General features: G+C 42.5%; 1 protein-coding gene across 1 annotated transcript in view; it reads right to left on the minus strand.

The window, feature by feature from the left end:
• The window catches only part of GALNT17 (polypeptide N-acetylgalactosaminyltransferase 17), a 429186-nt gene that overhangs the window by 250700 nt on the left and 153295 nt on the right, over positions 1–25191 (minus strand). Inside the window, exon 2 of the mRNA XM_019988316.2 lies at positions 10148–10331. Coding sequence (XP_019843875.1) covers positions 10148–10331 — 184 coding nt within the window. The remainder of the gene's footprint in view (positions 1–10147; positions 10332–25191) is intronic.

The raw sequence follows: 25191 nt of genomic DNA on the forward strand, positions 1-25191 counted from the left end.
CCAGTGTCCCTTCCCTCATTTATAAAACAGACATGGTCACAGCTACTTTGGCAAGTGGTTAAATTCAAACAAGATCAATAAAACATGCAGCACAGTGATAAAAACATAAAAGGCAGTCAATAAAAGGGAATAATTATTGTGGTTAGTGATTCAAAGACATTCTTAAGCAGGCAACTACTTATTATTTCAAGCAACAAGCATCTATTGGACGACTACCCTCTGTGCCCACGTTTATGAAACAGAAAAGTTTAACTTAAGATTCTTGAGCTTTTAAAGGTGCTTTCAGTCTATCTGAAGACCAGCATATGGGATGTAGGATATGTATCCTCAGAGGAATAATTGGGGGAAAAAAAACCAATCACAGCTGTAATTATCAAATGTGTCCTTTTCACAGGAAATGGACAACCTGAGTTGGGTCTTGAACAGTGAGTGGATGCATTCCACTAAATGATAACACTACAACTCACATACACACACAAACTCAGCCTAAAATACCCACTGGACCTGGATGATTCAAAATCTCCGTGGTTGGGCCACAGCATCCTTCCTGACCCTCAGACCCATACAGTTGTCTGACAGACATGACTTGAAGATAGTCCACAGACATCTCATGCTGTATATGTCCAAAACACACATTGGTGGCCTATAACGGCTTCAAATGGTGACAATAAAGGAAAGAGGAGACTTTGTGAGTGAAGCAAAATGAATTCCAAAGAAACTTGACATCGGGATTTATAAGCAGGAGGCCAAAGGAGCAATTGAAGATAACAGCAGTAGAAACTGCCCGTAAATTACCTACATGGTCTGGGAGGAAGAAACAAGCCATAAAATGTAGGCAGGGATTTCAGCTGTGGCTTTAATAAACTCAGACAGATTTTTGTGCTGCTGGTTGACCCCTCCCCCATATTATGAGATAAGTGGGCAAGTGGATAATTAATATGTCATGATATGATATAGAATGGGATATGCTGGCAAGGGAATGGAGTGGGGATTAATAAAGCCTTGTCTGGCTTCTGGTGTTGCAAACATCATCTCCTTACTTGCACACACACAGTCAAATGATGAATAAAGCCAAGCTGGACATATTCATCTCATGGTTCCCTCAAGAAAGCCCTAACTACGGGGACCCCGGACAAGCAGCATTGCTCTCCCCTCCACTGCGTCTCTGCAAAACATAACCTCTCTGCAGGATTCTCTCTCTCGCTTAATGAAATCACTTCCACTGTCTCCCAAGCTAGAAACTTCTGATTGCACCCTCATCCCCTCTATCCAATTAACTGACTCATCTTGCTGATTCTTAAAAATTTTTCTGGAACTTCCACTCCATCCCGTCTGTCCCCAGTTTGTTACAGAAAATCACTTCTTTGATGGCAAGGAATGGGACTCTTAAAAACACTCACCATATTATCCAAAGTCTTTCTCTTCTGTCTGGCAATGCCTAGCAAAGAGTTGGCATTCACCAGGTATTGAGTGGGAAAAGAAGAGATTTTATTTAGCCATCCTGCTCCCAGCTTCCAACTCCTCTAACCTTTCTCACATTCTTGCCACACTTAAGTATTATTTTTAAAGAAAAAAAATCACGACAATGGGCTTTCCCAATGGATCAAGCGGTAAAGAATCTGCCTGAAATGCAGGAGATACAGGAGATGCTGGTTCGATCCCTGGGTCAGAAAGATCCCCTGGAGGAGGAAATGGCAACGGACTCCAGTATTCCTGCCTGGAAAATCCTATGAACAGAGGAGCCTGGTGGGCTACAGTCTATGGGGTCGCAAAGAGTTGGACATGACTGAGCACACACATCACAATAATACCATCTTGCCCCAAGTTCTTCATTGGCATCCAATGACAAGGATGAAAGTTCCTACCCAAGGCAGGTTTGGCATATAACATGCTCCACAATCTGCTTCCTCCTTCCTCTCCAGCCTCTTCCATGATTCACTCTGGAGATTCTATCACTCAGCCCAAAGTTTCTGTGCTGTTTCCCCAGCCCCCAAATTAAGAACTTCCCCAGTTCTCCTGCATGTGCTGCTCACTCTCTCCAATGTTCTGTCTTCTCTAGAGAGGAGAACCCCTGCCCACCATTAAGATCAAGGTCATCTCTTCACTGCCGTCTGACTCTCCCAGAAACGGGCACTTCCTTACCTTTCCTTGGGGTCTCAGGTCCTCTGAAAACAACTCACAGGACTGCAAAACACCACCTGACTGCCCCACCCACTTTGACTCCCCAGGGGGCCGAGCTGTGCCCTGTTCCTCATCATGCCTTTAACTCGGGCAGACTGGGGACTTGCGTCAAAAGTCATTTTCAATGATTTAAAAAAAAAAAAAAAAAAACAAATAAAAGAAAAGAAAATGGAAAAAAAATAGGAAATAGCACGGAGCCTAGAAAACAAGCCCACTTGTGTATAAAAAAGTACAAAATATATTCCATTGAACAGCTCCAAATAAGAGAAAGTTATTTCCAAAATCATTTTGAAAGAATAAGGGACAGACATTTGAAACAAAAGGTACATACCTCATACCATAATCGAAAATAAACTCTAGATGGATGGAGGAGCAAAACGTAAGAGTCATGGAAAAGGAACACAATACAAAGCAGAATGTTTATCCGTATTCTGAGAGATGAGATCCTTCTCTCCTTTAAAGCACTGAAGGAAATGAAAATGGAAAGACTGGCAGTTGGGGGTTCATACAAATTTAAAATATTTGTCCAGGGGAAGAAAACAATCATGGAATTAAAATAAAACACATTTTGGAAACCATTTGCATGAAATATGACACACAAATGGTTAATCCCAAGATTACCCCCAGTTCATTCATATTTATGAGAAAAACAATTCTGTCGACAGTAGTAGAATAATAAAACAATAAGAATTAAAGCAACTTGAGGTTCTGTATAAAAATGCAATGAAGTTAGCCCATTTAAATTCTCTAAACCTCAGAGAGCTTTTGGGGTGTGTCACCACGAAGGTCTCGCCCGTGGGGGCACAATTTCTCCAGGGCCTGGGCTGCAGGGGGAGGAAGGGAACTACTCTGGCTCCAGATAGCTGTCTCCCCTCATATGCCCTGGGCTCAAATATCAGAGGAGCAGCTTCTACAGGCAAGCCGTTTGCCACCATTTGATGGCAAGGATTAATTTGCAATTAACCAAGGTTAATTCGGTGTCTTTGACTGTGGAGCCCAGAATTTATAATGCTACCTCTGGTCGCCACATACGGCATGTGGGCAAGCTCTCAAGTTCCTCTTTAATTTCACCTTCAAATTCATCCTCCGTATACCTCCCCAGGTTCTAAAAAGGCAGAGGTGGTCATGTCCTTCAACGCAGTTCTTCTCTTTCTTCTGTCATACTTTCACCCTTCCTAATCTTGCCCTTAATATTTTGGTATAGATTTACATTTATTGCTTCATTAAACTTTTATTTATAAAAAAATTATTTTAAGATTTTTTTTTTGATGCGGACCATTTTTAAAGTCTCTAATGAATTTGTTACAATATTGTTTCTTTTTATGTTTTGGTTTTTTGGCCATGAGGCATGTGGGATCCTAGCTCCCCTACCAGGGATAGAAACCACGACCCCTGCATTGGAAGGCAGTCTTAACCACTGGACTGCTAGGCAAGTCCCTAAACTTTTATTTTATTAAAACAAGATGTACACAGTCTCATCGCATTTCTGTAATCTCAATGTTTCTAAATAGCAATCATTATGCTACTATTTCCAGATGTTTAAATTTTAGACATTTTCAATTGACTTTCTGTTTCCGACCATGAAGATTTAATTTGCTTATACTACAATGAGATATCACACCTGGTATTATAGGGTGGCAATTAACAACAACAACAAAAGAACTAGAAATAACAAGTGTTGGTGAGGATGTGGAGAGAAGGGAACCCTTGTGCACTGTTGCTAGATGTGAACATTGGTATAGCCACTACAGAAAGCAGTGTGGAATTTCCTCAAAAAATGAAAAACAGAACTACCATATGATCTAGCAATTCCATTTCTGGGTATTTATACATTAAAAAACCCCCACTAATTCAAAAAATCTATCTGCCCTCCCTACATTCACTGAAGCATTATTTACAAAAGCCACAATATGGAAACAAAGTGTCCATGAATGGATAAAGAAAATGTGATACATATATATACACATTATTCAGCCATAAAAAGAATGAAATCTCAATTGCAATGATATAAATAGACTTTAAGGGCATTATGCTAAGTGAAGTGGGTCAGACAGAGAAATGCTGTAAGATCTCACTTGTATGCAGGCTCTTTACAAACTAAAGAACAGATCATAGTTGCCAGAGGTGAGGTGGGACGTGGGTAGTGACGGATGAAGAGAGTCAAGAAGTACAAACTCCACTTATAATACAAGCAAGTCATAAGGATGCAATGTACAGCATGCTGACTAACATTGTATTGGTTTCAGGTGTTAAACATATTTATTCAATATCTGTATAAACTGTGATGGGATCACTACAATAATTTATATTACCACAATAATTTATTTACCTAACCTTTCGTTGAACTATTTATTTCTATCTTATTTTTAACTTCCAAGATCTCTATTTTTCTCTGATTATTACTTGAACATAGGACTTGAATTTTGTTTTGTGAATAAAATAAAACACTTCATGAATTAAGACATTAATTATAGTTTTAAAGTTTGTTATTAGTCTCTTTCCTCCAAATGCCTTTTCTATCCCAGCTGTTGTCATCAGGGTCTTATATAATATTCTCCTGAAATGTCTACAGATCCTGGTTGTCCTTTCTGATTTTAGAGTAAGACAGGTCTAGGTAGATGGATGGAGCCTTACTAATGTTTAATGAGCAGAACCCAGATATTTTGGGGATGGAAGGGAACTATCGGATCTACTGGCCTTTTTCTTAGGTTGGATGGCTTCTTCCTCAGAGTGGCTTCTTCTAACTCTTGACTGCTGCTCCTGCTGCTAAGTCACTTCAGTCCTGTCTGACTCTGTGCAACCCCGTAGACAGCAGCCCACCAGGCTCCAGGATTGTAAATACTTGCAGAGGTAATGATGCCAAGGGTATCCATCCCCATGTAGTATACAGCCCTATCCTCGTCATCAGTTCAGTTCAGTCGCTCAGTCATGTCTGACACTTTGCAACCCCATGGACTGCAGCACACCAGGCTTCCCTGTCCATCACCAACTCCCAGAGCTTCCTCAAACTCATGTCCCATCGAGTCAGTGATGCCATCCAACTACCTCATCCTCTGTTGTCCCCTTCTCCTCCTGCCCTCAATCGTTCCCAGCATCAGGGTCTTTTCCAATGAGTTGGATCTTTGCATCAGATGGCCAAAGTACTGGAGTTTCAGCTTCAACATCGGTCCTTCCAATGAACACCCAGGACTGATTGATTTCCTTTAGGATGGACTGGTTGGATCTCCTTGCAGTCCAAGGGACTCTCAAGAGTCTTCTCCAACACCACAGTTCAAAAGCATCAATTCTTCTGCGCTCAGCTTTCTTTATAATCCAACTCTCATATCCATACAAGACTACTGGAAAAACAATAGCTTTGACTAGATGGACCTGTGATGGCAAAGTAATGTCTCTGTCTTTTAATATGCTGTCTAGGTTGGTCATAGCTCTTCTTCCAAGGAGCACACGTCTTTTAATTTCAAGGCTGCAGTCACCAACTGCATTGATTTTGGAGCCCCCAAAAATAAAGTCTCTCACTGTTTCCATTGTTTCCCCATCTATTTGCCATGAAGTGATGGGACCAGATGCCATGATCTTCGTTTTCTGAATGTTGAATTTTAAGCCAACTTTGTCACTCTCCTCTTTCACTTTCATCAACAGGGTCTTTTGTTCCTCTTTCCTTTCTGCCATAAGGGTGGTGTCATCTGCATATCTGAGATTATTGATATTTCTCCTGGCAATCTTGATTCCAGCTTGTGCTTCATCCAGCCCAGCATTTCGCATGATGTACTCTGCATATAAGTTAAATAAGCAGGGTGACAATATACAGCCTTGACGTACTCCCTTCCCAATTTGGAATCAGTCTGTTTTTCCATATCCGGTTCTAACTGTTGCTTCTTGACCTGCATCCTCTGTCATCTTATGAACTAAAGCCCACCGTTCATCTTCTCCAGAGAATAAACTTCCCATATTCCACCAGATAGCAAAGGGCAGTCTCTGGCTGTGTAAAGCTGAGGAAAGGATCTGGGGATATAGCTGTAATCCTTCTATTCAAATCTCTCTTCAGTCATCAGAAGGACCCAGAACCTCCATTTCCTAAGTCTCTGGTTTCTGAGGTGTGACCAGGCTACATTCTTCTGCCCTCCCCACTGCTTCCCCAAATACTAGAAGGATGGGTCTCAGCCTCACTCAGTTTGCTCTGTCAGTTACCATTCATTCACCCTCTTTCCATCTTCCAAATCTTTGTGGGTGTTTCTTCCCTGCCAGCCCAGCATTTCTCATGATGTACTCTGCATAGAAGTTAAATAAGCAGGGTGACAATATACAGCTTTGATGTACTCCTTTTCCTATTTCGAACCACTCTGTTGTTCCATATCCAGTTCTAACTGTTGCTTCCTGACCTGCATACAGATTTCTCAACAGGAATGTTAGGTGGTCTGGTGTACCCATCTCTTTCAGAATTTTCCACAGTTTATTGTGATCCACACAGTCAAAGGCTTTGGCATAGTCAACAAAGCAGAAACAGATGTTTTTCTGGAACTCTCTTGCTTTTTGAAGCACAAGCTGGAATCCAGATTGCCAGAAGAAATATCAATAATCTCAGATATGAGATGATACCACCCTTATGGCAGAGAGTGAAGAAGAATTAAAGAGCCTCTTGATGAAAGTGAAAGAGGAGAGTGAAAACGTTGGCTTAAAGCTCAACATTCAGAAAACTAAGATCACAGCATCTGGTCTCATCACTTCATGGGAAATAGATGGGGAAACAGTGAGAAACTTTATTTTTTGGGGCTTCCAAATCACTGCAGAGGTGACTGCAGCTATGAAATTAAAAAGTGCTTACTCCTTGGACTTCCCTGGTGGCTCAGATGGTAAAGCATCTGCCTACAATGCCAGAGACTCGGGTTCAAACCCTGGGTCGGGAAGATACCCTGGAGAAGGCAATGGCAACCCACTCCTACACTCTTGCCTGGAAAATCCCATAGACGGAAGAACCTGGTAGGCCCCAGTTCATGGGGTCGCAAAGAGTCAGACACAACTGAGTGACTTCACTTTCACTTCACTACTCCTTGGAAGGAAAGTTATGACCAACCTAGACAGCATATTAAAAAGCAGAGACATTACTTTGCCAACAAAGGTCCATCCAGTCAAGGCTATGGTTTTTCCAGTGGTCATGTATGGATGTGAGAGTTGGACTGTAAAGAAAGCTGAGTGCAGAAGAATTGATGCTTTTGAAGTGTGGTGTTGGAGAAGACTCTTGAGAGTCCCTTGGACTGCAAGGAGATCCAACCAGTCCATCCTAAAGGAGATCAGTCCTGGGCGTTCATTGGAAGGACTGATATTGAAGCTGAAACTCCAATACTTTGGCCACCTGATGTGAAGAGCTGACTCATTTGAAAAGACCCTGATACTGGGAAAGATTGAGGGCAGGAGGAGAAGGGGATGACAGAGGATGAGAGGGCTGGATGGCATTACGAACTCAATGGACATGAGTTTGGGTGAACTCCGGGAGTTGGTGATGGTCAGGGAGGCCTGGCGTGCTGCCGTCCATGGGGTCACAAAGAGTCAGACACGACTAAGCGACTGAACTGAACTTCCCTGCCATGAGAGCCTAACCTGTTTTTGTCCGTCATAGGCTGCCATGCACTCTAGTCTTTGACTATATCTAAGTAAACTTTCTTGAGGCACCGGATCTAAGTGGTATATTCAAGCCACCATGCTACACTAAAGAGCACTGCAGAGCTCTACATTCCTCCCTGGTGAGCCATGTTTTCATCTGCATCCCCAATTCTGCTCCTGATGTTCCCCTACTTACTTGTCTTTATCTGTCTCCTCTCTATAATTTTCCAATCCTTCATGGACCTTCAAGATTAAGGTCGCATATCATCTCCAGTGGGAAGCCTGCCTAGGTCTTCCCTGTACATATTGTGCATGTCTCTGGCCTGACACACCCACGTAGACCACAGTGTGCTGGACTGATCTACTTGTACAGCTGTCTCCGTCCCTAGACAAGAAGTAAGCAGGCAAGGACCATCTTATCCAAAGCCCTGCCTCCAGTGTGGGGAAAACCATCTGGCACATAATAGGTGCTCGCTGATACTGTTCAACTGACGCATTTCCACTAAGCTCCATGTTAGAAGCATCTTCATTCTCAAAGGAGTACAAAAAATACGGCTGTGTTTATTTGCCAAGGTCCAAATAAGAAAGGCTAATCAGAGAGCACCAGGAAATGAAAACAGCCAGATGTTTTTCAGAGCAAAAGTCCAGGAACACAAAATAGCTTGCAACAGGGGTGATGTATGTTCTCCTAGTGATTCGAAATGAAGATATGCTTATTAGGCAGAGAGAGAGATTTAACAGGTTTCTCAGCTAATGCTGCAATTTTAAATCCATTTAAGATAATTTTCTTTATCTTGAATCTATTTTTCTCAGTAACCAGGATACTTAACTGATTTGTACAAAATCCATTTGAAAAAGAAATAATCTAGTCTAAGCAAGGGCACACTCTAAATGAAAAAAGAGAGATACCACAAATCTAACAGAAGATGAAGCATCTGTTTAAGAAGCCAAGGAGGACTACTGACTAGAAAATGGGATTATTTCCCCCAGCATCGTGATTTTCCCACCAATCTCTCTTCTCTCTTTCCCAAGGAGAAAACAAGCAATTCTTAAATCTGAGAGAACAGAACAAAGACCTCTCATAAACCACCCAAGAGGCAAAAAAACTGTTTCAAAGGTAAGAATCTCACACAAAAATTACACGTTGAAACAATCATAGGATGTACTTTCTCACCTACCAGCTAGGAAAAGCAGTATTGACATGCTAGTTTGGGAAGGGTCAGGTAAAATTCTAATAGCAGCAGAAACTGCTATAAAGTTTCTGGAGGAAAACATCTCTCTGTGTATCCAAAAGTATTTCCACAATGTGATCTAAGGATTATACCATTAGAAGTGTGGATTAAGAAAGCAAATGTCTGGACTTCCCTGATGGCGCAGTGGGTAAGAGTCCATCTGCCAATGCAGGCGACACAGGTTCCATCCCTGGTCCGGGAAAACCCCACGTGTTGCCCAGCAACTAAGCCCATGTGTCACAACTACTGAAGCCCAGGCGCCGAGAGCCCTTGCTCCACAACAAGAGAAGCCACCAGAATGAGAAGCCTGAGTACCGCAGTGAAGAGCAGGCCCGCTGGCTGCAACCAGAGAAAGTCCAAGAGCAGTAATGGAGACCCAGCACAGCCAAAAACAAATAAATAAAATGAAATTTTTTTAAATGAAAATAAATATCAAATCAACGTACATAAAGACTTGAGAGGGGAGATATTCCTCGGTGTTATTTACAATAAAGAAAATTAGAAAAAAACCTTAATTTACAACAATAGAAACAATGATCATAACTAATAACACCAGAAAATGCTTGTGAAATAATGTTGCATGAAAAAAGGATACAAGAAATATAATCTGCATAGAAAAACAGGCTCAAGGACAAGATGCTAAGATTTTACCAGTCACTGCCTCTAGGTCATGAGGTCATGGTTTTTTTTTTCACTGAAAAACTTTTTGGATTATGTTTCTGTACTATTTGTATTAAAATTTAAAAAATTTACTTATCTTTATTTTCATAATCAATAGCACTATTTACTGATTTTGTTTGCATGTATATGCACTTAGTCGTGGCCGACTCTTTGTGACTCCATGGACTTTAGCCCGCCAGGCTCCTCTGTCCATAGCATTTCCAGGTAAGATACTGGACGGGGTTGCCATTTCTTTCTCCAAGGGATTTTCCCAACCCAGAGATGGTACCTACATCTCCTGCATTGGCAGGCAGATTCATTACCGCTGAGCCACCTGGGAAGCCTCTTTTATTCATTACGGAGGAGACTCATGAGATAAAAGCTTCTCCACTAGTTACAAACAGCAGGAGATAATGTCATAGACACGCATTTACACTATAAAGCCAACTCCTCTGAGCGACCGAATCAGAACTTACTTGGTGGGACGATAATCCGGAATGGAACGATCCAGTGAAATTTTTTCACTGAGGTAGGAATTGTAGCCATATTTCTCATGGGGTCCCTTGGCTTTCTCTTCTTCAGCAGGGGAAAGGGTGGCAGGAAGGCCTCCTTTGCCCCGCCCACCATAACCTTCAATGAGCCCAAGGGATTTGGATAAACCTAGAAAAAGAGAGAGGGGAAAAAAAGAATTAGTTGAAAACCACCATACCAGGATATGTTATTCAGGCTAAAATACAGCTTAAGTGGAAATTTTAACATTACCCGTCACAGAAAAGATTATGTCATCAACTTATCAATATTGGGAATACGCCCTGAGCACATTTAAACTGAGAGGAAGGGGACTTCCCTGGTGACCACGGGTCAAGACTTCACCGTCCATTGCAGGGGACGAGGGTTTGATCCCTGGTCATGGACCTAAGATCCCATGTGCCTTGGGGCAAAAAAAAAAAAAAAAAACACACCAAAAAACAGAACCAATACTGTAAAAATTGAATAGACTAAAAAACAATTAAAAATTAGATTAAGAGGAAGGTCAAAGCATGACAAAGGTCCGTATAGTCAAAGCTATGGTTTTTCCAGTAGTCATGTACGGATATGAGAGCTGGACCATAAAGAAGACTGAAAACCAAAGCATCAACACTTTCGAACTGTGATGGTGGAGAAGACTCCTGGACAGCAAGGAGCTCAAACCAGTCAATCCTAAAGGAAATCAACCCTGAATATTCACTGAAAGGACAGATGCTGAAGGTAAAGCTCCGATACTTGGGCCACCTGATGCAAAGAGCTGACTCATTGGAAAGATTGAGGGCAGGAGAAGAAGGGGGTAAGAGAGGATGAGAAGGTTGGATGACATCACTGACTCAATGGACATGAGTTTGAGCAAGCTCCAGGAGATACTGAAGGAGAGGGAAGCCTGGTGTGCTATAGTTCATGGGGTTGCAAAGAGTCTGACATGACTGAGCAACTGAACAACACCACCAAAGGAACTCTGAGGTGTGGGGTTAAGGCTGGTCATGCTCAGGAAGAACCTCTCCGTCTTTTGGGGAGCTAGGGTGGATCGGGTACCAGGATGGGGTCTATAAAAGGGAGAGACTGCCAAAAGCAGGCACATGTGGACCAAAAATGGGCAGAACAGGGCCTGTCATCCTGCCCAACCTCCTCTCTTCATGAGCAATTACCACAAGGCTAGATACTCCAGGAGATGCCCGGTAACAATGCAGAATAAGAACAGCCAGTAATAAGGAACTGCCAGACAGCAGGTGTTTTTGCTTCATTTGAACAGAGAATAATATACTGATTGATTTTATCATGAGTTTAAAGTGTGTAACCGTCTGACACCATTCTATACCTAATGGTTTTATTTAAATCTCATCTAAATGGCAAAAGGAAATACAAAAGTGTTTGAGAATAAATCACAGAGAAGAAAAGCCCATAAGGGTGATAACCGTGCCAAGCAGAGTAGGAGGCCTCTGTAACAAGCTTCACTGAGCAATTGCAGGTTCCGGGGATGGTGGCAGCTTTATACCGATTGTTCCATTTATACGATAAACAGCTTGATGGGTAATTTTTAAATCCTACAGTTACGGGAGGTTTTATTTCTTGGCTTGAAAACTTTTGTTGTGAAGGGCTCTTATTCTCTTTCACTGTTTCAAATGTTCAAGCTACTCTGTCCACCCTTAGGTGTGCTCACATGCACGTGTGTGCGCGCGCGCGCACACACACACACACACACACACACACACACACACACACTTTGTCCACAAAAGTCCCACTGCTGCCACTGGTAGGAAGACCATGGACCAGAGATGTCAACCGCATCCTCAGCTTTCATGATGGGCAGCCCACAGAGCCTAGGAGGATGCTGACCTTCCAGGAAAGCATTCCCAAGCCACTTAAAGACCAGTAAGTCTGCTCTGGTCACATGACGGCTCACCACCCCATAATGGAAAGACCTGTAGTCTCTTTCTCACTCCTCTGAAACTGCAAATTTATTTTCTGTGAAACAAAATCAAAAAGCAAAGCTTAAGCAGGCACCTCGGGGTTGATCTCAAGTGAACATCATTTTTCTACCTAAGAATCCTTTCCACTGTCCACTGTGTTCCTCAGGAACCCTGACATCTTTTCTGCCTGTCACCATCCAAACAGATGAACCATCAACTGAGAACTGGATTACTCCAACACTTTCTGCTTCCTGGTCTTTAACCTCTCATTCCACATCATTGTGCACCAACCATTCCAATAACATCACCTTTGCTGTGCTCCAAAATCTACAAAAACTCTTCAAATGTCAAGGACAGACACCTGTGTTGGATTTTTAAATCACCCATGAAAGGACATTGCTAGTGGGAATGTAAAATGGTGCACTTACTTTGTAAAACAGTTTGGAAGTTCTTCAAAATGCGAAGTATAGTTGTACCATATGACCCAGCAATTCCATTTTTAGGTATATACCCAAGAAAAATGGAAAGATATGCCCACACAAAAACTTGTACACAAGTGTTCAGAGAAGCATTATTCATACTAGCTAAGTGTCTATCACCTGACAAATGAATAAAACAAAATGTGGTATATTCAGACAATGTGATAATATTTAGCAATAAAAATGAAATACAGATCTTCCTCAATTTACAAAAGAGTTACCTCCTGATAAATCTACCATAAATTGAAAATATCCTAGGTCAAAAATGCATTTAAAACATCTAACCTACTGAACATCATAGCTCAGCTTACCTACCTTAAATGTGGTCAGAACTCTTACACGAGCCTTGTTGCGTTAGCTGCTCAGTCATGTCCGACTCTTTGCGGCCCCATGGACTATACCCCACCGGGCTCCTCTGTCCATGGAATTCTCCAGGCAACAATACTGGAGTGGGTTGCCATGCCCTCCTCCACGGGATCATCCCAACCCAGGGATCAAATCCACTTCTCTTATGTCTACAGCAATGGCAGACAGACAGGTTCTTTACCACTAAATTCACCTGGGAAGCCCAATATATATGATGTATAGAATATGACATAATTTTAAAAGATGAAAAAGAGACGATACTCTGTGGGTTTTTCTTCTTGTTTCGTGCACTTTCACTCACTCATCCTGGGTTTCCCTTTCCTTGCCCAATATCTGCCACCTTTTCTTAAAAGCCACAACCTCAGTCCTCTGTGGATTTCTGGCCAGCATGGAACCCAAGGGTCAAGGAGGGAGGCTGGCCAATGGGACAGAATTGGCCTCCAACATAACTCAACAGCTTTCATGGAAAAAATCAGGTTCTTCTCCTTATTTCATCTGTGGACTCGTTTTTCTCTCTTTGGCTATACAGTATCTCTTTTGTCCAATCTAAATAGATATCTTCCATTCCCCAGTCATTAAATGCCACCTCAAAAGATACAATGTATTTCAGCTGTGTTTGCCCAGCACCCTCCCATAGGCAGCCTTTCCAATGCAGGCAGAGGAGCCAGGGAAGGAATTTATTACAAAAGGGCATAGGAATTAAGACTAGGAATGCAGGCTAATCCTACCAAGGACACTTAGGGAATGAAACCTCCCAGTGAGACTTTTTTTCCCCTTTCTGAGGCATTATTTCTTCCATTATGAAAGGCTCCCACGTAGCAGTCTCAAAAAAAGATCATTCTCCAGAGTGCAATGTGACAACTACAAATTATATATTTTGTGGTCCATGTGCTCCCATTTTCCCCCCAATTGAATCTGCCAGAAAGGTTCAACAAAGCGGCAAAAATGTTCACTGGCATTTTAATGTGCTTACTTAGCAGGCCCCGGAAATGGTTGGCAACAACAAATACAAGTTCAAGTTCATCAACAAGACTCAGGTTGGTCTTTACTTAGCTGGGAAGAGATGCCACCAGGGCAAGTTGGGATGACTCCATGCACCCAAGGAACTTTCTTTTCTGAAAGTGCCTTGTGCTTTTTGGCCAGAAGCAACTGTAGCCACAGCAGATGGATGTGACCTTGTAGGCACAGAAGCCGCAATTGACAAAAAGAAGAAAGAGGGAAACGAGGGAAGAGAATGGGGTGGCTTCTTGGGACCAGATTAGAGAGGACTTGGCATTGCCTTCTTGTCCCTTAGGTGCTGCCTCCTGAGTTACTGTAGCCGAAGACTGCATAGCCAAGGGACGGTATTGGCAAGAAGTTGAAGGTGAGGAAGAAAGAAGAACAAATTGAGGTCACCCATCCCCTAGCACCTTTACTGAATATTCTTCGTGTTTCTCTCCACCCTGTTTCTCTGCTTCATGCCCTAGAAGATAAGACCTATATAGACAGTATCAAGGGTTCCCTTACACTTCTGGCTTTGGGTTGGGCTTAACCACCAGGAGCTACCTTGAGAAGACTGATGGTCGAGAAGAGAGAGAGGTTGGGGTGTTTGGCCCCCAGTTCCATCCCAACCAGATGTGGTTTGGTGGAGACTGCGCTCTTCTGTGGCACAGTCGTGTGCAGACAGGCATCTCTGACGGTTAGCCTAGGGCTAGAGCCAATCCCATGTTCTGTTAACCATGCTCTCTTCTGGACCCTTCAGGCGCTGGCATGGCAACTGCTTCCTCTTCTGTTGCTAGCCCTGGAGTCGTACACCATGACTGGCCATGCTTTGCTGATTTCCCTTAACTCTCCCCAAATCTTTGTAAATGTTTTGCTAAAATCTCTTCAGCCAGCCCCTTCTGGGTGTGCCACTTGTTTCTGGCTGGGATATTGACAGATAGAGCACCTTACTCACACCCACAGAAGACTTCTCCCGTGGTACCACAACTAGATACTCTCTTTAAGGGCAGGCATGTGGTCACCCTAGTGCCTGACCTGTAGAAAGTTCTTAAGAGGGACTTTCCTCGTGGTCCAGTGGCTAAGATTCTGTGCTTCCAATACAGGGGGCCTGGGCTCAGTTCCTGGTTAGGGAACTAGATCCCACATGCTGCAACTATAGTTTGAATGCAACAATTAAGAACAACACAACAAAAAGTCCAAAAAAAACAAAAAAACCCCAAATGGTTGAGCATATGGATGAGTAGAAATGAGATCTGGAGACTGAAATTGGAGCCATCTATTATAAAGTGATGTCAGAAAGAAAATTAAATACACAGAAAAAAAAGACATCTACTAGGAGAAGAGAAGAGGGATTAAGACTACATATTATAGTACATTTATATTCATAAAGAAAAAGAGAGTTCACACTGATGAATGTCACAGGGAAATCAAGCCTGGAAAAGGCCATTTGGTTTGGCAGAGAAAAGGGCCCTGGTGACCTTGGCGATGGCCATGCCAGTGACATAAGAACTTCCAGGGCAGCATTTTGTTTTCTGGCTGTAACCAACCAGAATCTAAAATGTAAAGAATTCTATTTGTAGAAGCAACAAATATTACAATGCACTTAGAACTTTAAACAATAGGAGGAAAACTATGAAATTTCATTAAATGGATGAAATAAAACACACATGAACAGCAGAGAGAGAGATGTATTTTTACTTAGAAGATGGAATGTTACAAAGATGCCATTACTTCTTTTTATTATATGGATCTAATGTAATTCCAAATAGAATCTTTTTCTGAAACAGAACAAAAGGTTCTAAAATTAACCGAGAAGAACACAGAGCTGATAACACTGGGCCATTTTGTTTAAAAAGAAAAATGAAAGGGGGGTGCCCTATCCAATATTAAGTTAAGAAATCAAGCAATAATAATTCAAGTGATGTGGTGACTAGGAGGAAATATTACATAGAGGCAGAGAGGTAAGGCTCTAAACTGTCTCTCTCTCTCTCAAATAGCCATCCAATTTTCCAAACATTAATAAAAATAACCTCCACTTTTGGAATTTTAGAAATTCCTTTCTAGTGCAATCAACACCAAATTTCTGCAGGATACTTCATGTGGATGAGGGAGCGGCTTCATCCATCTCACACGGAGCCCAGAAATCCCGAGGTGCCCTGGCTTGGTAATTTGATAACCCTCCAGCAAGAGTAAATCACTCTGCTCACTTCTGTCTTCGATTGGCCCAAGCTGCAAAGGCTCCATAGTGGCAGCGAAAAGTAAAGAACCCAGGTTGTAAATCCACTCCCAGCTGCCTCCCCACCTCCCTCCACATAACCAAGGCCATCATTTTCTCCAGGCTTACAGTTTAAACTGTAACCAGCATTATTCTTTCAGAAATCAGGACTCACAACAGACACACAAACTCCAGGACAGAGATGAAAACACAATGCAATCTGGTGCCTTGTCAACTCATAAAGCTCCTCTTCATCCTGGCAGCGGCAGCCTAGTGTCAGGGAAACCACACACACACACACACAGCCAAAGAGCCTAGCACGTTGCGTGGCCTTCTTCCAGTGGGCAAGCATGTGTTCTGGGGTCTTGACAGAGGCCCTAATGCCTCCTGAAGGTCACAGAGTCCCAGGGAGATTTCACATGACGCTAAAGCATTTGAAAAACTGATAAAACATACAGACAGATCAGGACGTTGCAGCCATAAGCCATAGTAGTAAGCAATAATTCCAGATTTATTCTTGGGATTCCATGTACTCTTGGGAGAGTGAGGGGACCACTCGTGGCTCGAGGAAGCCAACGTGACCACAGAGACAGACGGGATACTTGATAAATGTATGCAGATTAAAGTATTAAATTTATTATTTAATTATTGAAAAGCACTAATAACTAAGATAATGTATACACATGTGTGCATGTGTAATGAAATATTACTTGGTCATAAAAAGAAATGCCACTTGCAGTAACATGGATGAACTCAGAGATTATACTCAGTGACGTTAAATGGAGAGAGACAAATACATGTTATCACTCATATGTGGCATCTGAAAAACTGGTACAATGAATTTATTTACAAAACAGAAATAGAGTCCTAGATGTAGAAAATAAACTTATGGTTACCAAGCAGGAAGATGCAGGGAGGAATAAACTGGGAGATTGGGATTGACATATTGTGAAAGTCGCTCGGTCATGTCCAACTTTTTGTGACCCCATAGACTATACAGTTCATGGAATTCTCCACTCCAGAATACTGGAGTGGGTAACTGTTCCCTTCTCCAGGGGATCTGCTCAAGCCAGGGATCAAACCCAGGTCTCCCTCATTGCAGGCAAATTCTGCCCAGCTGAGCCACCATACACACTTCTATATATAAAACAGGTAATTAATAACGACCTACTGTATGGCACCTGGAACTCTACTCAATACTTGTCATTACCTATATGGAAAAGGAATCTAAGAAACAGTGGATACAGGTACATTATAACTGATTCACTTTACCGAATACCTGAAACTAATTACATCATTGTAAATCAAATACATTGCAATGAAAATTAATTTTTAAAAGGACAGTGAGATAATGAAACAAGAAATGACAGGCAGATCAATGGAACAGAAAAGCTTATCTAGAAATACTGACAAAAGAGAGTGCAAGCACCATTTTTGTATACAACTGTTAGTTTTACAGACAAATTTTCATTAGACACAAAGCATTATACTAAGCACTTTAATTATTATATATATGTACTATTAATGTTAAACATACATGCTAACTATATAAATGTCTGCTATATCTATCTATCTAACTATAATATTTCAAATTCATTTCTCAAATTACCCCTGGTGCTAGTTTTCACCTATCTTTGGTTTATTTTTTGTTTGTCTGTGGCGGTTTTTTCTTTAAGATTTTTTTGATGTAAATAATTTTTAAAGTTTTTATTGAATTTGCCATAACACTGCTTCTGTTCTCTGCCTTGGTATTTTGGCTACAAGGCACGTGGGTTCTGTGCCTTGGTATTTTGGCTACGAGGCATGTGGGTCCCAGCTCCCAACCAGGGATCGAACTCACAGCCTGACACTGGAAGGAGAAATCTAACCACTGAATCACCAGTGCACTTCCTCCCTTATCTTGGGACTCTGTTCCTTCCCTGCATCCCTTTCGTCACCAACCAGATTCAAAGGCATGTCATCTCTTCCTTGAGTTACTGCAGTCAACACATAACCCCGTGTCTTGCAAAGTGAGCTTTCTAACATACACAACTGACCACTGCTTGCTTAAAATTCATTAGTGCATTCCTGCTGCCTATGGGGGGAAAATTCCAAAAATTCTCATGTAATATACAAAGTCACTCACTAGCTGATTCCCTGCCCAGCCTCAGATTCCACTTCCTTCTCTGCTGCTTCCTTTTAGCTGTCCCACCCTCTTCTGAGGCTTCTACACAGCCACTGCCCCTCAGTGCCTGTGGCAGTCACCCTCGTTATTCTATACAACCCTGCAAACCCTTGCAGAGAACTACCCAGCCCAGAAAATCAGATGCCGCTCCTTGGTAAGAAATCTCAACCACACTCTTACTCCCGTCCTGTTACAGGTGTCCTCGGCTATTCACTTACAAGGACACAGGCTTCCTGTGAACAGGAAGACATCGCTGTGTCTTACAGATAGCCTGGCACATACATGAACCTCATGTATGCTGTACACATGAATGAATGGACAGATAAGCAAAAAGCAAGTGAATAAATGAGTAAGTGCAGGATAAGCTGGGCTGCCCAAATACATGACCAGGTTCTAGTGTTGATACAGAAATCTCCTGGAGACATGTCAGAAATGGGTAAACACTGCTTCATGGACTCATGTCAAATCATTATTGATTCCCCAGTTCATATACTAGTATGATGATCTTGACATCTGTTGACATCTGCATTATTATGCTGATTTTGACATTTTCTGTCCTGTATGCTCAGAGCTTCCCAGACATGATGTCCAAAGGTTATGTTAGTCTTAATATCTTCAGTGAAGGCTTAGGAGTTCAGTTACACCAGTTGCTTCCTGATGGAAGAGAACTGAATAAATCATCCTCTAAGACAAATACCGTTAAGTCCCCTACACACAAACCAATTCTGTTCTGAAAGCGCGTTTTGTCAGTCCAGCAAAGTTAGCCTAGGTATCCAACTAACACAATCAGTTGTATAGTACTGTACTGTAATAGGTTTATAATACTTTTCATACAAGTAGTACATTAAAAAGCAAACACAAAAAATAAAGGACACATTTTAAATCTTATGGGATCCCCTGGTGGCTCAGATGGTAAAGCGTCTGCCCGAAATGCAGGAGACCCAGGTTTGATCCCTGGGTTGGGAAGATCCCCTGGAGAAGGAAATGGCAACCCACTCCAGTACTCTTGCCTAGAAAATTCCATGGATGGAGGAGCCTGGTGGGCTACAGTCCATAGGGTCGCAAAGAGTCAGACACGACTGAGCGACTTCACTTTCACTTTCAATCTTATAGTACAGTACCTTGAAAAGTATGGTAGTGCAACAGCTGGCATACAGGGGCTGGCATTGAGTGAACAAGCATGAAGGGTTACTGACTGGAGGAGGAAGGGGGGTGAGAGATGGTAAAGCTGAAGGATTGTCAGTAACAGGAAATGGAAGGCAAGCTGCAATTTCACTCACACCTGGCATTGATGGAATGCACAGTCGCATCTCTGAAAGTTCACAACTTGAAGGTTTGTATGTAGGGGACTTACTGTACATGAAAAGGTGGCCTACATCATTTGTCATCAGGGAAATGCAAATCAAAACCACAATGAGAGGTCATCTCACACCTGTTACAATGGCTCATATCAAGAAGACTAGAAATAACATCTGCTGGCAATGGTGTCGAGAAAAAGGAACTCATGTTCACTGCTGGTGGGAATGTAAATTGGTGCAGCCACTACAGAAAACAGTACAGAGATTCCACAAAAAAATTAAAAATAGAGCTACCATATGATTTGGCGATTCCATATCTGGGTATCTATCTGAAGAAAATGAAAACAATACCTTGAAAAGCTAACTGCACCATCCTGTTCATTGCAGCATTATTTCCAATAGCCAAGATATGGAAACAGCCTAAGTGTCCATCAATGGAAGAATGGATAAAGAAGCCGTGGTATATATACAATATACACACATAATGGGGTATTGCATGCACGCTAAGTCACTTCAGTCGTGTCCGACTCTGTGTGACCCCATGGACTATAGCCTGCCAGTCTCCTCTGCCCATGAAATTTTCCAGGCAAGAATACTGGAGTGGTTTGCCATGCCCTTCTCCAGGATAATGGGGTATTAGTCAGCCATAAAAAAAGAATGAAATCTTGCAACTTACAACAACATGAAGGGACCTTGAGGGCATTATGCTAAACGAAATAAGTCAGACAGAGAAAGACAAATACCATATGATCTCTATCATACATGAAATCTACAGATGGAAATCAAGTGTATTCAGGGTGGTGTGGCCGTAGACTGAAATCTACAAATGCACACGTACTTTCAAGCTCACTGATGCAGAGAACTGACTGGTGGTTGTCAGAGGCAGAAGGTAGGGGGTAGAAAAAATAGGTGAATTGTTTTTGTTTTGTTTATTTTCTGGTTGAAATCAATTGAATTTTTAAGAAATGTGTAGCTTGGCTTCTTCTATTCAATGGTCCTACTTCTCTCTTCTACACCTATCATGCAATAATTACACTTCCATATAATTTTCAAATATTTCAAGGCATTATCATGACCTGTATTCATTTTTGTCCAGACTAAACATATACATTCCTTCAACCACCTTTATACAACCATGTTTTCAAAACTTCCCTGATACTTAGTCTCCTTGGGCTACTATAACAAAATACTAAAGACTAAGTGGCTTAAATTAGGGGTCTTAAACCTCTGGGATCTAATGCCTGACGATCCAAGGTGGAGCTGGTGTAATAATAATAGAAATAGAGTGCGTGATAAATGTAATGTACTTGAATCATCCTGAAATCATCCCCCCAACCAGGTCCATGGAAAAAATGTCTCCCATGAAGCTGGTCCCTGGTGCCAAAAAGACTGAGGACCACTAGTTTAAATAACAGACATTTATCAGAATTCCAGAGGCTGGGAAGTTCAACATTAAGGTGCCAGCATGTTGGGTCCTTGGTGAGGGCCTGCAGACAGCCACTTTCTTGTCGTGTCCTCACATGACAGAGAAGGAGCAAATCGTGTCCTTTCTTCTTCTTATAAGGGTATTAATTCCATCAGGGGACCCAACCCATGATCTCATCCTGTTCATTGTCATTGTACAGTTTCTAAGTCGTGTCTGACTCTTTGCGACCCCATGGACTGCAGCACGCCAGGCTTCCTTGTCTCCACCATCTCCTATAGTTTTCTTAAGTTCATGTCCACTGAGTCAGTGATGCTATCTAACCATGATCTCATCTAACCCTATTTAATTCCAAAAGTCTCCACCTCCTAACATCATCACATTGGGGGTTAGGGTCACAACATATGAACCGGAGGGGTGGGGGGAACACACACTTTAATTCCATAACAGATGGCCATCCACTGCTGGATTCTGTCCTAGAAGACAAAGCGATGACTAATAAAGTCTCTCGACATGTGCTCCCCACCCCCGGAGTCAGAATCCTGGAAGTACATTCCTGCCCATTATCCAAACTGCTCATGCAGCCTTTACAGTTCCAAGAGATATGAATCACTGTTATTTGCTTGAAGTCCTTTTGGAACAAACTGTCTATAAATTTTCAAACTGCAGTTTTATTCAAAATGGCATGTCTTACACGTATTATGAACTTTAGACTTCCTGGAATCTTTCTACAAAGATCATTTAATTTGAGCCTAAGAATAGCCCCATCCACAGTCAGCATATAGGAGAAGGGAGGCCCAATGAGGATGAAGAATGTTCTTTAGGTCACTTAAAGTAGCCAGGGGTGGATACAGATCCTGGGTTTCTGTATACCAGGCTGCCAAGCATGCCTTAATGAAATGCACTCTCAGATTTCATGCCACTGTGATGAAAAGGATCAAAAAGTCCTGAATCCCACTCTCAATGCCAAGCAAACATTGGCATAAACAACCCCCTGTGTGTGGAGGTGATAAATAAATGTCTTTGGCCTGGCCCAGGCTCTGGCTGATGCATCTGCCTGAGTGTGGAAGTGAAAAGAGTATTTCTAACAAAATAAAGAAAAGTTTGGCAATTGTCAGTATTGCTCAGAGCAGATGGATGAAAGACCCTGGCTTCGCAGGTTAACTGTGTCACTTAGCCGCACATCACTTACAAAACTACACAAAAGGAAAATAAAGCTGACCCAGGGCTGCTTAGGAAACCTGCTGAATTGAAGAAAGCCCTCTGCCACAACCTAAGAAATCTGCTGGTGTCAAATGCACACAAGACTCTGCAGACCAGGCCACCTGCCACATTTGCTCAACACCTGTCGGGTCTGATGGCTTTCAGAGGAAATTCCTCTCCTCCCTTCTCATGCCCCGAGCCCACCTAGGATTTTATTCCTAGTGAGGGGGTTAAAGAAGAGAGAGAGGGCAGTGAACATTAGCAACACCGCTGCTGCTGCTAAGTCGCCTCAGTCGTGTCCAACTCAGTGCGACCCCATGGACTGCAGCCTACCAGGCTCCTCCGCCCGTGGGATTTTCCAGGCAAGAGTACTGGAGTGGGTTGCGTTGCCTTCTCCGTTAGCAACACTAACCTTCACCAAATTCTGCAAAAAGCATATAATTTTAAAACAGATCCACATGACACTGTGTTCATATCAGAGAAAGTAAATTATGAATTCAGGAAACGATAAGGAAGAGTAAGACAGACAAGAATGAACCACCCTAGGAAAATGTCACTACTTCCTTCACCCACCAAAATGATCAGTATCACTATCTTTGAACATACACACACACACACCCCACCATCACCCCCATCACTACTGTCACAATCACCTTACCACCATCACCACCACCACCATTCCTAATAAACTATTCGAACTTTAAAATAAGATACCCACTCTCAACTTTAAAATAAGATGCCTATGCTATTCAGAAGCACCACAAGTTTAAAAAACACACATCCAGTTTCTCACAAAAAGACCCTATGGCAAGATTCCATTTACTTATAAGGGAATTTTTTTCTCCTCTCCTTTAAGCACATCCCCAAGGTAGTACCTTGGACTTTTGTTCAACAAATATAGACTCTCTGCCCTCCACACCCCTGGGAGAAGTACCCATCCCACCTCATTAACATTAAGCCTGACCATCTGGCTGGGCAGAACGTACTTCCCCACCCTTAACTCTAAGCTTGATCACAAGACTTGCTTAGGCCAAAAAGGGACCAGTGGCTGTGACATCAGTAGAGGCTTGAAATGTGCTTCCACCATTGGTCTTGGTCTCCTCAACTCGGTATCATCATAATAACATGCTTTGGGTGGCCCACTGGTCCAAGGAAGGGAAGAGACACATGGGGTAGCTGGATCCAATGTGTAGCTTAGAACCAAGCCCAGCCAAACTTCAATTTATCTGAAAACACACAAGAGAAAGAAAAGCTTGAAGAATAGCTCCCTTTCACATTTCTGGCCTGATTAACGAAGATTGTTGGATATTGGTGCCACCAAGTAAGATGGAGAAACAGGGAGAAAAAGATTTGGGTACGAAGTGGTATGACACAGAATCGAGAGTCTGGGTGGGATACAGCCAATCTGTGATGCCTATGAGACATCCAAATGGAAACATCAAGCATCTGATATGATGAGGTCAGGTCTGCAGACAGAAAATTGGGATTCACCAGTATCTAAATGGAATTTAAAGACACAGTCCTTGAGGAGTCACCAAGGCAACACAGAAACACAGGGGAAAAAAAGGAAGCCTGAATCCTGAGGACCAGAAGAAGGGCCAAGAAAGGAAAACCAAGAGGAATGTAGAGAGAACCCCTAGAAATGATGGGGTCTGAGAAGCGACCCTTGGACTGGATAATACCGAGGCATCAGTGAATTTTGCAGAACCAGTTTCAGAGAACCAAAGCCCAAAGTAGGTCCAGGAGAGAACAAGAGGTGAAGAAATGAAAGCAGGAGGTACAGGCAGACTTGGAGGTCCAGACTCTTCCAAGGAGTCTGCTGTTAAACAGAGCAAAGAAATGTGCTGCTTCTATTCTAGGGATCATGACAGAAAAACAATTACCCTGACAGCAAGGAAAAATAAAGGTCAGCACATGTGGGATGTGGGTCTGTAGACCCTAGGGCCATCTCTGCCCCTGTCACTGATGGCCTTAGACAAATCTCTGCCGCAAAGCACACTCATGTAAAACAGGGACGTGACTGAAGGGTGTCTGGGCCCCTTGGAGCTCTCAAATTTCAAGCTCCTCTCCCTGCAGCTCCAGTGTGAAAACATACATACCAGAATGAGGACACAGAAAGAAAGCACCCCCATCAATAAGAAGGACCATGGAGTAACATGACCGTATCCGGAAATCAACAGATTTTCTTAGAGCAGTTGTGTGGCTCCTGGTGGAAAATTGCGACATCTCTGATTCAAACCCCAGAAATGAGAAGAAGGGAAGTAAGAGGCAAAATTCTTCATGATCTTGGTGGGCCTAGGTATAGTAACGTAAACACTAGCTTAGGACACATTCACTAGAAGTGCACATGGTAAAATCCAGCTTCTTGGAGAATTGATGAATTCAGCAGATACAAAATAGCTTCCCCATCAACAAATATGAACTGATCAAATACGCAAAAAACTGAACTCTCAGGATCGTGCAGGGCCACTCTGGTCCTTTTCTTAATGCAATATACATCCTCCACATTGATGTGGAGTCCAGCCAGATGGATGTCCAGCCTCATTCTAAAAACCTCCAGAGGTACAAACTCATTGGTGAGCCCTCCAAACAGCCTCCTCCAGGGGCTCATTTCTATGTTCTCTGAATAGTCAACATCAGCCTCATGGTGATATCTTCCACCTCTTAGTCTTAATTCTGCCTGTGAACACACAGGAAAGGCCAATTCCCCAGAGCTCCAGAGCTGTCCATGCCACCGTGATCCCTCGAGCTCAAGACATCCTCTGACCAGGATGGATTTCTCCGTCTTCACTGTTGTCCAATTCACCTCTCCTGCTCCTCCCTGGTTCCATATGACTATGCTTCTTCCCTGGCTAGAGTTCTCAGATGAGAAGAACAGTCTGAGTAGATGTGAGCATTCCACAGAGAAACAGACACCTATCTCTCGTGGTGGGTAGGAGACCTGCCCGGC

Source organism: Bos indicus, chromosome 25 (genome assembly GCF_029378745.1).
Source record: "Bos indicus isolate NIAB-ARS_2022 breed Sahiwal x Tharparkar chromosome 25, NIAB-ARS_B.indTharparkar_mat_pri_1.0, whole genome shotgun sequence".
Classification (NCBI taxonomy): domain Eukaryota; kingdom Metazoa; phylum Chordata; class Mammalia; order Artiodactyla; family Bovidae; genus Bos; species Bos indicus.